The sequence below is a fragment of the Palaemon carinicauda genome, chromosome 42, assembly GCF_036898095.1.
Source record: "Palaemon carinicauda isolate YSFRI2023 chromosome 42, ASM3689809v2, whole genome shotgun sequence".
Classification (NCBI taxonomy): Eukaryota; Metazoa; Arthropoda; class Malacostraca; order Decapoda; family Palaemonidae; genus Palaemon; species Palaemon carinicauda.
The window spans coordinates 25,644,563-25,659,145 of record NC_090766.1 but is presented as its reverse complement, the minus strand read 5'-3'; the positions used below and the strand labels follow the sequence as shown (position 1 = coordinate 25,659,145).

The following is a 14,583-nucleotide window of genomic DNA, read 5'->3' as shown; positions in this document are numbered from 1 at the left end:
AAAACAACGGCTTCGAAGTAGCTAGGCCTAGTGTAAACTCTGACGTTTAGGCGAACGAGGAGCAGCAGTTACAAAATGATCCGGACAAAGATCCTTAAAAATCAGCATGATTTATTTAAAGTCCATAGAGGGCTGAGCAGCTTTAGGCTCCTCTCCGTCTGACAGAGTCCCCAAGGGAATATCAGTAGGAGGGGGATCAGCAACTTCCTCATCTGAAGGAACCTCGTCCGACAATTGCCGAGTCTCAAGCAAGGGAGAGACCTGCCGTGGTGGCAATGCTTGACAAGCAGAGTCCACACGCAAAGGAGCATCAGTAGCAGTCAAGGACGCTACGTCATGTAACTGCTTAAAGGACTGACCAGCAACAACAACAGGTGCGGGAGGACGCTCGACGTTAAGTCGAGACTGCCTTGACTGCCTAGATAGAGCAGTTAAAACAACTCTTGACTGCGGTGCTTGACGTTCAACGTCAAAACAAGGCAACTGTAGCTGGTTGGCGAGCGTCCTGAACGTCAACACGAGACTGCGGCAGCGGCTGAACGTCAACACGAGGCTGCGGCAGCGGCTGAAAGTCAACACGGGACTGCAGCGAGAGAGGATGCAAGTCACGTGACTGACGTGACAAACTACCGACATCACGTTTCATAACGTCAAACGGACGAGTAAATGCTCATTTGGGCGGCTGACGGCCAGAGTCTCGTTTAGTGTAACAGTGACTCGAAAGCGAAGGTTTATCGTGAACCTGCTCAACGTCATACTTCTCCATAAGGGAGGCAAGCTTAGTCTGCATGTCCTGCAGGACAACCCATTTAGGATCAACAGGAGTCGGGACGGGCCGAGACGACGGTAACGTCTGTGTTGGCAAAACATTGCCTTTACCGCGACCCTCGGACCCCGTGTTACGCTTGCGTTTAATAGGCGAATCGTCTTCCGACGACTGCCAAGGGTCAGAGCTGTCCCCATGGCTACAACCAGGACGCTGGACTTGTCCTGAATGGACTGACTTCCGCTTTAAGGGTCTAGAAACTTTGCTACAAGATTTCTTTTGCGAGAAGCCTTCGGATGACGAGGAGAAAAACAGCCTCGCTCGTCTTATGGTAGGGGCGATCTTGCTAGACACGCCCGATACCATAGAGGGAACGTTTGTTCGTTGGTCAAAGCCTCTCGTCCCCATAAGTCCTACGACATTACTTCTCCCTGGAGCATGGGAGCTTAAAAGAGGTATCGGACTAGGTGAACGACAAGCACGAACAGACGAACCCTCGGTCGCAACACTAAAAAACACTTTGCGCAATTATCACTTTATCACTACGATTTTCTGTTTTTGCACTTACTTCACTGAAATCGAATTTTTCAATAATTTCACATTAGGCATGAATAAAACTGATTTCTACCTGAAGCACGCAATTCTCCCCTACATCAAAAGGTTATAATTGCGAAATAAGTCGTATAATGTAAGCACATTAATACAAGCAAAAAACAGTAAACATATACGTATATCGAATAAAACGGAAATATATAAAGATAAAAGGATCAGTGACTGGGGAGGAGACTAAACACTAGTTCATTAAAAACTACGTTTTCAATCTCTCACCGTACAGTGCCTTGGGACGAGAATAAAAACTAAAAACGTTTTATCCTTTCTCCCCGTACAGAGACTTGGGACGAGAGTAAAAAACTGACTCGAGAACAACGTTACTCGCTTGGGACGAGAATAAAGATCGGAACGTTCTCTCTTCCTCTCTCTCTCTCTCTCTCTCTTGATTTCACACCGAAGAGAAAAGCTCACTCACCTTTCGTCAATAAACAGGTTATTTGACCAAAGGAAAAAACTGAAAGGACTAAGAAATTGAAAATTAACAAGTTCCTTTAAATTAGTATTTAAAACATTTCAGTTTGAAAGAAGAATGAACAGAACGTCAAAATCGATTTACTCTTTCTGCAAAGTGAAACCGTGATTCTCTCTTTCTCTATCGTAACGATAGAGCGCAAACTGCGTAGCATAAATAAACCAAACGTTAGTTCATCTTTGAAACAGCACGAAGACTATTCAAAGAAAATCTTTCATAAAATATCTACTAAAAAATATTCATTTAATAACTCTTACAGAGCAAATGATTTAAACTTAACGAAAATAAAAGTTGAATGGGCTCAACGTTGTTTAACTTCGGTTTCCAAGTTAGGACCGCCTACTCTCGGACTAGGGGAGGAATAGGTAAGGCCGCATATAAACAAAACATTAAAATTTATATTGATGTTTAGTATAAATGGAAAGCTAATCGAAGAGGCCTAATAAAGGCGGGTGAGATATAAAATATATAGAGGAAAATCTATAATTAACAACAACAATTTATAACGTGATAAGATAATTGCTAAAAGCCTAAAACACACTTCCGTACACTAAGGGAAGGGTCGGCCATTTTTACTCTATGGAAAAAAACCAGAGATAAAAGCAAGGGCAAAACACTTTTACTCTCCTTTCAAAAGCATTTCTTTTGAGGATAGTATTGAATAATCCAACACGGCGAAAGCAATAAAACCAAAACCAAGTACTTCACCAATTGGGTAGAAAACTCGAGGTCATAATAGCGAGTGGAATCGACTTGTCGATGAAACCGACAGAGAAGAACTGGAGCTGTTTACATGTATATGCGGTATCTGGCCGATAGTTGGCGCTGGTGGGCACACCCGCTACCTTCATGGCGATCGCTCGCGAGTTTTTGAATTCTGTCGAGCCGTCGGAGACGTCAGCTATTATATATTCACCGGCTAAGTTTAATATTTAAAATTTACTCATCAAACTGTATAACAAAATCATTACTGTTTTCAGCCAAAGCAAATCAGTCAATACTTTGCTTTTTGCAAAGAAAATAAATATCTATTTCCAATTTAAGAAACCAATTGGTTTAGGAAAGAAAATGTTTACAAGGGACTTATTATACATGAATTTTTGGCTAAAAAGAATGGTTCTGCATCTCCAATTTACTCCAATATAAGAAAAAAATATCTAATGTAATTGCTCTAAAATTAAAAGTAACAGAACAAGACCCTTGTGTAGAATTCAGAACAAATAACGAAAAATTTTTAAAACCGTTGTTTAACAAAACTAAACTTTTAAATTTTGATTTTATCATCCCAAACCCATAAAAGGAACATAATTAATTCTTTCATATGAAATTTTTCTTGTTTGTAAATCAGACATATCAGCCTATTCTGTGTGAGATTTTAATCGAACTTGTAGAAAAATTTTATATTGACAACAGATTCATACTTTCAAAATGCTGTATTAGTTTTATTACTCATTATTATTATCACTGTACTAGCTAAGCTACACCCCTATTTGGAAAAACAGAATGATACAAGTCCATGGGCCCCAACAGGGAAATAGCCCAATGAGGAAAGGGAATAGGAAATAAACAAACTAAAGGAGAAGTGAAGAATAAAAAATAAAAAATATCATAACATCAGTAACACTAATAAAATATATATATCGTATAGACTATGAAGAGAGACAGTAGGGTCCCGAATTACACGTGTTCTAATTACGCGATTCCTCAATTACGCGATCGATAGTTTTTAAAAATTAATTTTCCTGTATTTGCGAGGAGCATTCTAAATCCGCGAGTCAAGCACCCCGAAGCGTAGGAAATCTATTGTTTTCTTAATTGTATTGGGGGGGGGGGGGGGTTTGGTTCCCCGATGTCTGAGAAGGGGGGGGGGGAGAATGTGAGAGAAAGATTTCTGTTCGAACATTTTAAGACCAATTTTGGATGAAAAATGTTAAGGTTTGCCCATCTGTTGTGTGAACTTGTCGCTAGGCCTAGCCTAACTGTCCAACACCTATATGTATAATATTCCATATTTGTACTAATTAATTTTTATACTTACGTTGTGATTATGGTGAAAAATCCTTATTCATTAAACTTTAAATTAAAAACCATCAAAATAAAGACTATGTTATATCATGCTACTGCCAAACATGTCACCACAACCAAACCCATTACCATCGCCGATCATAACGAACTCGCTAACCAATTTTAACATCTGTCTATAGGTTAACTTTTGCGGCGGCAAAAGATATCTTACCAGGTACTATGTAATAATAATGTTATAATTAATGTTTTATTTATCCTTAGAAAATCAAAATATATGAAATATGAGCAATTTTGTTTCGTGTTGTTTTTTTTTTCCTAAAAAAACGCCTTCTTAAAAGGAAAACGTTTTTTTTTTTACGTTTCATCGTCGATCATAAACGCATTTACTCCTGAAAGTGATATTTTAGAGCTTTTACTCAAGATGTTATTATAAATAAAGATTATAAATAGGTGGTAAAATATCTATAATTAAAGTGTAGCAGCATCAAGAAATGTTGGGGTTCGCCCTTTACATAAGAATGTACTGTACATTGGATTAGACAGAACGTAGAAAAAATCAATTAGGGAAAAATCGGTATTCGATATCCTCTTCATCAGCATCGTCATTCGTCAATCGGGCTTTTTATTTTTTTTATTCTCAGTCGCTAACTAGTTATCGCACTGCCAAGATCTGCACACATTCCGATAATTCACATTTGAAGGTTTTCTGGGAGAGGATGGATAGAGAAAATACCGAACTATATAAAATGTTTTTTTTTAACCTGTTAAGCGTCACCCACGTGATAAACCGTTCACCACGATCTACTCGGTACCGCCTTCAACTGTATATTCCGTTCATGAATTTAATTGCCTTTTACAAGCCGTCAGTCTCGTGATGTTACTTTACTCGTATAGTAAGTATAGGATCACCACTTGGCAACACTCTCAGCATATGGGGACTGTGAATAGAAACTTATATGATGTCTGGCAACTATTTTTCTGAAAGTAGCTTGATGTTACAAAACTGTGGTTTCCTATCAGTGCGCTCTGGCGTTCATGCATAAGTGGTTATTTGTTGTTCCTTTTGTAATGAAAGGTCTAAAGAGGAAGGTTATTGCTTTAGATGAAATAAATGATATTCTTGTTGAGGAATTTGATAATGATAACCTGTTTGATAATGAGAGCACTAGTTCTGAATCCTCCAGTGATGAGTATATTGAAGAAACAAAGTTTTCTTTTGATGCCGAAAGCGAAAATGACTTCTCATTACCGAATGACTGGACAACGAAATTTCACAAAACTATAAAGGGAAAGGAAACGCCGAGAGAGAGAGAGAGAGAGAGAGAGAGAGAGAGAGAGAGAGAGAGAGAGAGAGAGAGAGAGAGAGAGAGAGAGAATAAAGTGGATAAATAATATACAAATGTATGACGAACATATTTGAAAACTATACAGGAAACGATATATATATATATATATATATATATATATATATATATATATATATATATATATATATATATATATATATATATATATATATATATAGAGAGAGAGAGAGAGAGAGAGAGAGAGAGAGAGAGAGAGAGAGAGAGAGAGAGAGAGAAAGAGAGAGAGAGAGAGAGAGAGAGAGAGAGAGAGAGAGAGAGAGAGAGAGAGAGAGAGAGACCTATCCCTTTCCTTTTGTTGCTTATCCAGGCGTAAGATTTACGATTGAAGATAAAAAAAAACCATTAGAATATTCAGTATTATGTAGCCATTTGAAATTAAATAATAGTAGTATTAATTGTTTTTTTTACTCAACCATTTAATTAATATCCCTACTTTTAACTATAATTACGAATTATAAGCATAAAGAAATTATATTAACTTTGAAAAATTATCATTAGTGAAATGACCGCTCAGGGCAAAAAAAGTGTGATTATCGTACAGCAGCCTAGTGCACACTTGCGCCTACTGGCCGTGTTTACGTGTGGGAGTGTCATCATGGATATACAGTACTATACTGTAATTTTTAACTATTGCTAGATACTGTATCAAACCTTGAAAACCCTTTTTTGTTTTTTGTATTTATAGGAAATAATTCTACATCATTCGGAAAATACTGAAAACAGTAAGCTATGCATAGTACAGTAGTAAATACTACAGTCATAGAAAATTATCAAAACTTTAACAACTTTTTATTGTTTTATTTATCCATAAAAGAAATTTTGTACAGTAAATAAAAAATCTATAAGAAGGATTTCTTACAGTATTGTTAAGATAAAAGCTACAGTATATATATATATATATATATATATATATATATATATATATATATATATATATATATATATATATATATATATATATATATATATATATATATATATATATATATATATACAGTATATATATATATATATATATATATATATATATATATATATATATATATATATATATATATATATATGTTTTATATATATATAATATATACATACATACATACATACACACATAAATACACACACACAGTGTATATACAGTATATATATATAGCTAGAAAGCTAGAAATGGAGTGAAAAAAAAATTGACGGGTAGGTTGCTGTTTGCCGCCATGATGTGTTTCGAAATATACGAATTTCCAATTACACGAGGCCTTTCATCGACCAAATTCTCGCATAATTCGGGACCCTACTGGACTTATGTCAATCTATTCAATAATAGGAACTTTCGCTTCAAGTTTGAACTAATGAAGTTTTATATAAATGCACCAGTTTTATAAAGACAGTGCTGCCTGGACATGGGATGAAGCATCAAAATATTAGTTTGGTTAAGATTTGATGGCTACTAAGCTAGTGTTTGGCTCTGGTGCAATAATGCAGTATTAGGGAGGAAAATGCACAATTAGTTACTATTGATAGTAATTTTGGAATAAAAGTTCTGTATCTTGTAACAAACTAAATATCACAAAGGCCTGTACATGTATGCACTAAAGGGAAGTTTGTGGGTGGGAATCCCCAATAACTATGAAAATCATAGTACAAAAACAATAAGCAGACAAGTTTGAATTGTACTTTATACATATCATCTCAGTGTTACATTTACCAGTCTAATTCACATTTAGTATTCTAGTTTAGAGACACAAGTTGTGTATCATTTTAAGATAAAGAGGTGTAATGAGATGTGGAAGATGTGACCTCTCCTCCGGTAAGACTTTGGACCAAAGATGCTGGAAAATTGATGGTCTACCTGTATATTGGATTTTCTTGTAGCCTAAATTCAGCAGCTCAAAAGTAAAAATTATTATTAAACAAGTTTGATTTTAAACGACATAACCTTAAGAGATTCTGAATTTTTAATCAATGACTAACATTACCTTGGCTGTTAAGTGATACGGCAGACATCTCAATAGCAAGAAAATAACTGTTCATTTGGCTCAAAGAGCATATGGTATACATGATTGCATGCTGTGTCAGCTGTCACTTCAGGATGTTAGGAATTTTTTTATCTAATCCAGTCTGGTTCTTAGATAACTGATGTTAGATCAGCAGTATAAAAGTTTGATTCTAGAAGCTGGCTGATAGTAAAAAAGATAAGGTAAATTATGGCAACTATGTGTTTAATAATTCTTAGCAAAATGGAGTTTTTAGGATAAAACAAAGTTTTATGAATACTTACCTGGCAGTTATATATATATAGCTGATTATCTCTAAATCGGCAGAATTTTTCAAAACGAGGCAACCACCTTGTGGTGGTTGGGAGGTAGGTGGTAACACCCGTCACAGGGTGGTCCAAGGAATCATTCCCGTGTCCAAGACTTCAGTTCATCTATGCCCGACCTGTCTCCTGAGGGGAGGTGGGTGGGCCTTAGAATATATATATAACTGCCAGGTAAGTATTCATAAAACTTTGTTTTATCATAAAAACTCCATTTTTATGAATAGTACTTACCTGGCAGTTATATATATATAGCTGATTCACACATTTGGAGGAGGGAAACAGACAGTAAACATCGTTGGGGAAACAACAAAAGAGTTGTAGGAGATAAAAACACCTTGATTCCTTGCCTGCTAAGGTAGCTGATTCAAAGGTACAGCCTTTAGAGTGGCTTTCCCTTAGGAGAGTTTATCCAGGAGTAAGCCTGCAAAGCTGCAAAAAACTCAATCGAGTCTGTCAAAGGGATAAGACCAACAACTTGACTAGACTTCAGAAACTACCTTCGCCCCATATAATAAAAACTGCAACCTTACTCAAACTAACCACCTAACCCTGCAACATAGACATAAACTATCTATCTAGACTGAGGGAACCGCACCACAAGACGAAGTCCACAGACCATCATAAAAACACAAACCCTCATACATGCATATAAACCAAGGTTGAGTGGGGTTATTAACTCCTTTGCCTAATACAGAAATCACAGCTATGTATGGGCCCAAGGTATAGCACTTGCCAAAGTCTACTCTCACCTCTCTAAGTTAATGAGAAGCGAAGACAGAGTGGCTCCTCCAGAAAATAGCATCCATGAATAGCCTAACCAACATATATTCCTGATATGCCAGAGAGGTAGCAATGGCTCTCACTTCGTGAGCCCGTAATTTCAACAGGGCGAAGTGTTCCTCCTCACATAAGAGGTGGGCTTCCCTAATTTTCTCCCTCAGGAAAAAGGACAAAGCATACTTAGACAGGGGTTTTTGGCGGATCTTTCACTGAACACCATAACAAGTTGGATGCACAGCTCACGTTCATAGTGTGAGCCAAAAAAACTTTGAGGGACCTAACTAGGCAGAAGAGTCTTTCCTTCTCTAGACCCACTAGGTTCGTGAGGTTAATGACATCAAACGTCATAGGACAGGGTTACGAAGGGTTCTCGCTCTTTACGAGAAAGATGAACCTTAAGCCACAAACTGCCCTATCCTAATTGAAGTTCACCCTCTTCCCAATCGCCTGGACTTTGCTGACCTCTTGGCATTCGCTAGAGTCATAAGGGAGAGGGTTGTCTTTGCTACAACCCGAAGAGAGGCTAGCGAGATAGGTTCAAATTTCTTGGAGCACAGAAACTTAAACATCACATCCAGGTTTAAGAGTACCTATTACGTTGTCTGAAAAGACCCAATAAGGTCCTGCAAACCTTGATTTTGGGACAACTCTAGGCCTCTATGCCTAAAGACGGCGGAGAGCATACTGCTGTATCCATTGATGGTAGATACAGCCAGCTTAGCATCCTGTCTGAGGTACAAGAAGAAGTCTGCAATCTGGCTCAGAAAGGTAGTGGATGAGGAAAACTTGTGCCGCATGCACCAAGCTCTAAAGGTCTCCCACCTAGATCGGTAGACTCTTTGTGAAGCGATCCTCCTTGCTCTGGCGATAGATTTCGTCGCTTGTGCCGAAAAGCCTCGAGATCTGACAAGCTTCTAGTCAGTCTGAAGGAAGTCAGTTGAGAGCAAGGGGGGTAAGATGATACCTCTCAAAGTGGGGCTGTTTGAGAAGATCTGGACTTGCCGAAGTCTTCTTGGGAAGTCCATCAACATGCCCATCACTTCCGAAAACCATTCCCTAGCAGGCCAGAATGGAGCCGCTAGGATCATTCGCCCCGAATCGAGGAGAGCGAATTTCCTGAAGACCAGATTGATGATCTCGAACGGGGGCAACGCAAACATGTCCACCCCCGTCCAATCCATCAGGAAGGAGTCCACTGCTACAGCTTGCTCTTCCGGGACTAGGGAGCAGCAGTAGGGGATCCTCTTCTTCCAGTTGGAGGCAAAAAGGTCTGTTACAGGTCTGCCCCACAACATCCAGAGACTGACAGACTTGCGGGTTGAGAGACCATTCTGATAAAGAGAATTTGCAAGACATACATGAAGATTACGTCACACGACTGTGACGTCATAGAGTTGCCGGAACGTATTTCCGTCATCAGGATTAAAAACTTTGCACCTAAAATATAGTGCACAAACAAAACCTCTGCATACAAACTGTGAGGATCAACCGACACATTCGGTAACCTCACCTTGCATACATCACTCGCACAAACACGAAAATTAAGTTATCACTCATGATAAACGAAGTAAATAGTAATAATAAAACACGATTGCCAAAACCCTAAATCAGTGTACTTCACCAAACGAAGTCCAAAAAAGCGAAGAAGGGAAAAAGATTCGAAAAACTCTCAATGGTGGACCGACGATGTTTTCGATCCAGCCGGCAGAGATGAACTGAAGTCTTGGACACGGGAATGATTCCTTGGACCACCCTGTGACGGGTGTTACCACCTACCTCCCAACCACCACAAGGCAGTTGCCTCGTTTTGAAAAATTCTGCCGATTTAGAGATAATCAGCTATATATATATAACTGCCAGGTAAGTACTATTCATAAAAATTACGTAATCATGTTTAATATATGTAGTTAGTCAATTTTGACAAAAAGGCAAATATAACTTGTATTTAAAATTTCATAATATATGGGAAAATTTCAAAATCCCAAAATTCTTCATAAAGATGAGCTCATAAAGCCTTAAATACTTTCTCTGTTGAATTCAATAAATTGTATAAAGTCTGCACGCTGACCAAAAAATGAAAGAAGACCAATAAAAATCATAATATGTAACAAATAAACTCGTTCAGCTTAATTTCTCCCAAGAACGAGTTGTGTATTATTTATCATAAGTATTCTTGACATTCACTTATCATGAGTTCCATAAAAGATGCTTACCCGGATTTCAGCGTTTGCAGACTGTATCTTCTCCGAGAGGTAATGAGGCATGTTCTGCAGCATGGATGACATTTTGGACTCGCATTGCCTTGCAACCAAAGAAAGTGCTTCAATATGAACACAGCCTTCGGTGGATTCCCAAGCTTGGTCAAATGTAGCTTTATGTGATAGTCTGCCATCATTTCCCCCTGTACCTTCCCGTTGGTTTTTTTCTTCCTCTGCTGCTCGATGCCGTGCTTCCTGTAAGATCTACACAGAAAAAGTTGATTTAAGAATCTCCTATCAAGAAATGTTTTAATATTTTTACTTAGTAATTTTTACTACCTTTTGGTGTGCTTCTGATTCAACTGAACCACAACACTGACAGGTTATTCAGTAATCATAATCAAATCATTTTAAAGTAATTTGTATTTTTCTTAACTATATAAACCTGAGACTGTTTCAGCGCATGCTGGAGACGGTCATTAAAAACTTGGATAAAGAGCAGTAATCCAGCTGGTGGAGGGTGCCGGGCATAGAACCATGCCCTTTTTCCCAACCGAAAAGCTTCACTTTTGACATTTTGGCCCAGGACTGAGATGGATGGTTGGGGAGGGAAGTTGAATTAGAGGACTTGGGTTCATATAGATAGGAAAAATACAAATTACAGTACTGTACTTTAAAAAATTTGCGATTTGTTCCTATGTGACACACAAACTCTCGTCCTTTGATTAAGGAGATTCAATGCTTTTTGGGTTGGAAGTCCCCTAGGAACCAAACTGAATGGGTTATTTTCTTCCAAGGACTTCCCTGGAAGTGACCACTGCTTGTCCTGTACAGGAGATAAGCATCAGTGAACTTAGCAACCTCCTACCTGTCTTTCATAGGGATAAAATACTGATAGGGCCTGGCCTTTACATGGGTGCATGTACTCGATCAAAGTACAGAGACCCTTCCCCTGAAGGGGATATCAGATTGGAAAGAAATACCCGTATGATGATCAATGGGTTGGTATACATTCCACTATTTCCCTCTCTTTACTGGGGGGGGGGGGGACGGGAGATATAGTACTTCTTTAGATATAAAGAATGGAGCTCCAAAGTGTAAATTATCAGCATCAGGTCGGATCTCGCACGTAACAATTTGACAGCTTAGTCCCAGAGGAGGGACAAAAGAATGAAGGAGAAGAGTCAGTCATTCTTTTATTCATTCCCTACATACATCTTTACGCAACCATAGACAAGATGCATTTTGCTCCACATGGGAGCTGGGCTGGTTACACAACTATTTACGCAGCGACCACAGAATCAAGCATAAAGGTATCAAGGGACTTGTAGGTATACTGTACTCCTGCAGATAAAAGGCCATGAAGCTGGTCTGTCTTTTCTAGACTCTGGCCTGATAGGTTTCTCTTAAAAGCCATGGTGGGGCTAATACCCCTGACTTCGTGAGCTCTGGTTCTAGTAGGTACCTCGACCCTCTCGTCAGCTGAGTTGTACACTTTATGGATTGTCTTGACACAGCTTTCTTGGTCCTGCCACTGCTAACCAAAAGTCTGACACTCGGACCTCAGGTGTCGGGTCCTTTTAAAGTAGCACCGCAGAACTTTCACAGGAAACAATAGTATCTCCTCTCGATCACCGCCCGACACTTCCCGAAGGAAGGGGACGGAGAAGGACTCAAACCTGGGGTCGTGTACGACTAAATTCTTGGTTTTTGCGAACAATCATAATCCTGACAAGATACACAGAAGGCGTGTGGATCTACAGCCGGTTTGGCCATAAACCTGTTGTAGCATCCACCTCTCCTCCAGCAAACACGAACATCCTGTTTCACGTCCATAATAAAAAATTTACAACCGCATTCACTTCCTATAAAAGGAAAAGAAAAAGTTTGGTAAGGCGTTGGAAGTACGTGTGTACTCGACAGTGGCCGAAACAAAAGTGAAGCTCACCTTGCCCCGCACCCTCCGCCAGATGGATGACTGCTTGTTAACCAAGTTTCAATGACCGTCGCCAGCTCGTGCTGAATCAATCTCCCTAACTACAGAACGAGGATATATATGTTGTGTAGGAACAAATAATGATTTTGTAACAGCACTAGTTTCTTATAAATCATGTTTTCATTTTACAGAAAAAAAAAAAATTCATGCAAAGCTATAAATCATACAATGGCCTACACATTGCAAGTATATCCAAGTACAGTACTTTACTGCACACCATCTTTTGATTAAGGGGTCTGTACTGTGCATAACATCCACTTTACTTTCATTTTCTGTAAGCCAAATGATCAAGTCAGTGTGGCAAAGAAAGAGAACTATGGTACTCACTCTATGATCATTATGAATTTTTTTTTCTTTTAAGACAAACTGTTTGTTTCATCACAACTCCATTAATCAAATATTGCCTCAATAACTAATTAAGGACAACAAGGGAGCTATAACATTTAAGATACAGACATATAATAGCAGAACTGTAGCAGGAATTCTGGTTTCAACAGCTATGAACATGCAAAATAATTGAAAGCATCCGGTAAGTTGTATACAAAATTGTATGAGGAACAATCACTAGTAACATGAGGTGCAAAAATGGGTATCCCAGATGGCTCACCTCATAGCAGTGCCAGAAAGATGACAATCCATGAAGGTCATGATGAAGTGGATGAAGGTGCACGTTCTCTACCTGTTGGTGACAAGTCACCAACTACAATTGTTGGCCCCAAAGAGACTACATTTACATGATTATAAGGTACATCTCAAATACAATTTAGTGAACGTAAAATTGCATCTTCACACTCCCATTCAAACACTAGTAGTTTACTGTACTTCAAAGTCTGCTTAAAGGACAAAGATGAGGAATGATTGTTACTTTGAGCACTTTATAGCTATAAATCACCAAATATCTCATGATATAAATCAGCAAATATTTGGTGACAAAAATTAGACAATATTCTCAGAGATTTGTTTCTTCCTGTGACCTATTTGAGGAAAAATTCTTGAAGGTGGTGTGTAAAAGTCCCAAGTGATGCAAATAAACTGTAATCACACTTGGAATGGAAAAGCAGGTTCTTGCCATGAGACGTGACAGGCACCATACGGATAGCAAAGGGAGTTGCTGATAAACTCTAATTACAGAAGATCAAGTTTATGCAATGACAGTCACATTTTATTGCACTATTATTCTACCCATTAAAATGCTGCATTGTTTTCAGTTCTTAGTCCAAGTCTGAACAGTTGGGTGGTAGCTAAGCAAGACATGATTCATTGTTTGGACTGGCAAGGGCATTCAGCACCATTTGTGTAACCCCATTTCTGGAGATTATTCCCTGTCCTACCAGTTTTTGTTCTTTCTCTATTCAGGGCGACCCATTTCCTCCTAAGGAAAAGAGGAGCCCGACAGATTACCAATTCTGCAAGGGGGTCACAATTTCAGACAAGCACAGAGCTCACTGGTATGCTTCAAAGAGAAGAGATGATTAGATTATGTAAAAGTTTACAAGGAATCTATACCAGGCTCTTTAAAACCATTGCCAAAATCTAGCTATGAGGTTTCATCTCACCTAATAGGACAGACTGACTAACAAAATCTTAAAAGTATGAAATGTCCAGATTGGGACTCCTATCCACACCATCAAAATTTCTTCTGCTAACAGTGAAAACTGGAAAAGTTGGTAATGGGAATAAAGGCACAGGAAGCAGAGGAACTCCTTACATTATAGCAGCTAAAAGATTTGGCCAATTTCCAAATAAGAAAGGTTAGCCACTAAGGTTCTGCACAGCACTGCCACTATAGCTGCCGTGCTGCAAGAAATTACTTTATCTTCTTAGGTAATGGATATAATTTTGTTTGACATGACTGACTATCCACCCCACCAAGAAATTCGCAAATGATTGGTCTAGATAAATCCCCTATATCCTGAAAGGCAATAGTTGAGATGAATGAACTGCTCCTCTAGAGAAAAAGAATTCCTTTCTTCAAGATCCCACAAATGAGCACTCAAATCTTGAATCAACACATTGGAGAATAACAAAAATTCTAGATTAGCATGAACCAGAA

The 14,583-nt window shown here is 38.5% G+C and overlaps 1 protein-coding gene across 2 annotated transcripts in view; it reads right to left on the bottom strand.

Annotated features, from left to right (window-relative positions):
• Nucleotides 1-14,583, bottom strand: part of LOC137632991 (protein FAM114A2) — a 71,935-nt gene that overhangs the window by 30,454 nt on the left and 26,898 nt on the right. For both annotated transcript variants that reach the window (XM_068365146.1, XM_068365147.1), the window contains one exon: nucleotides 10,550-10,798. In XM_068365146.1, the coding sequence (XP_068221247.1) occupies nucleotides 10,550-10,798 (249 nt within the window). The remainder of the gene's footprint in view (nucleotides 1-10,549; nucleotides 10,799-14,583) is intronic.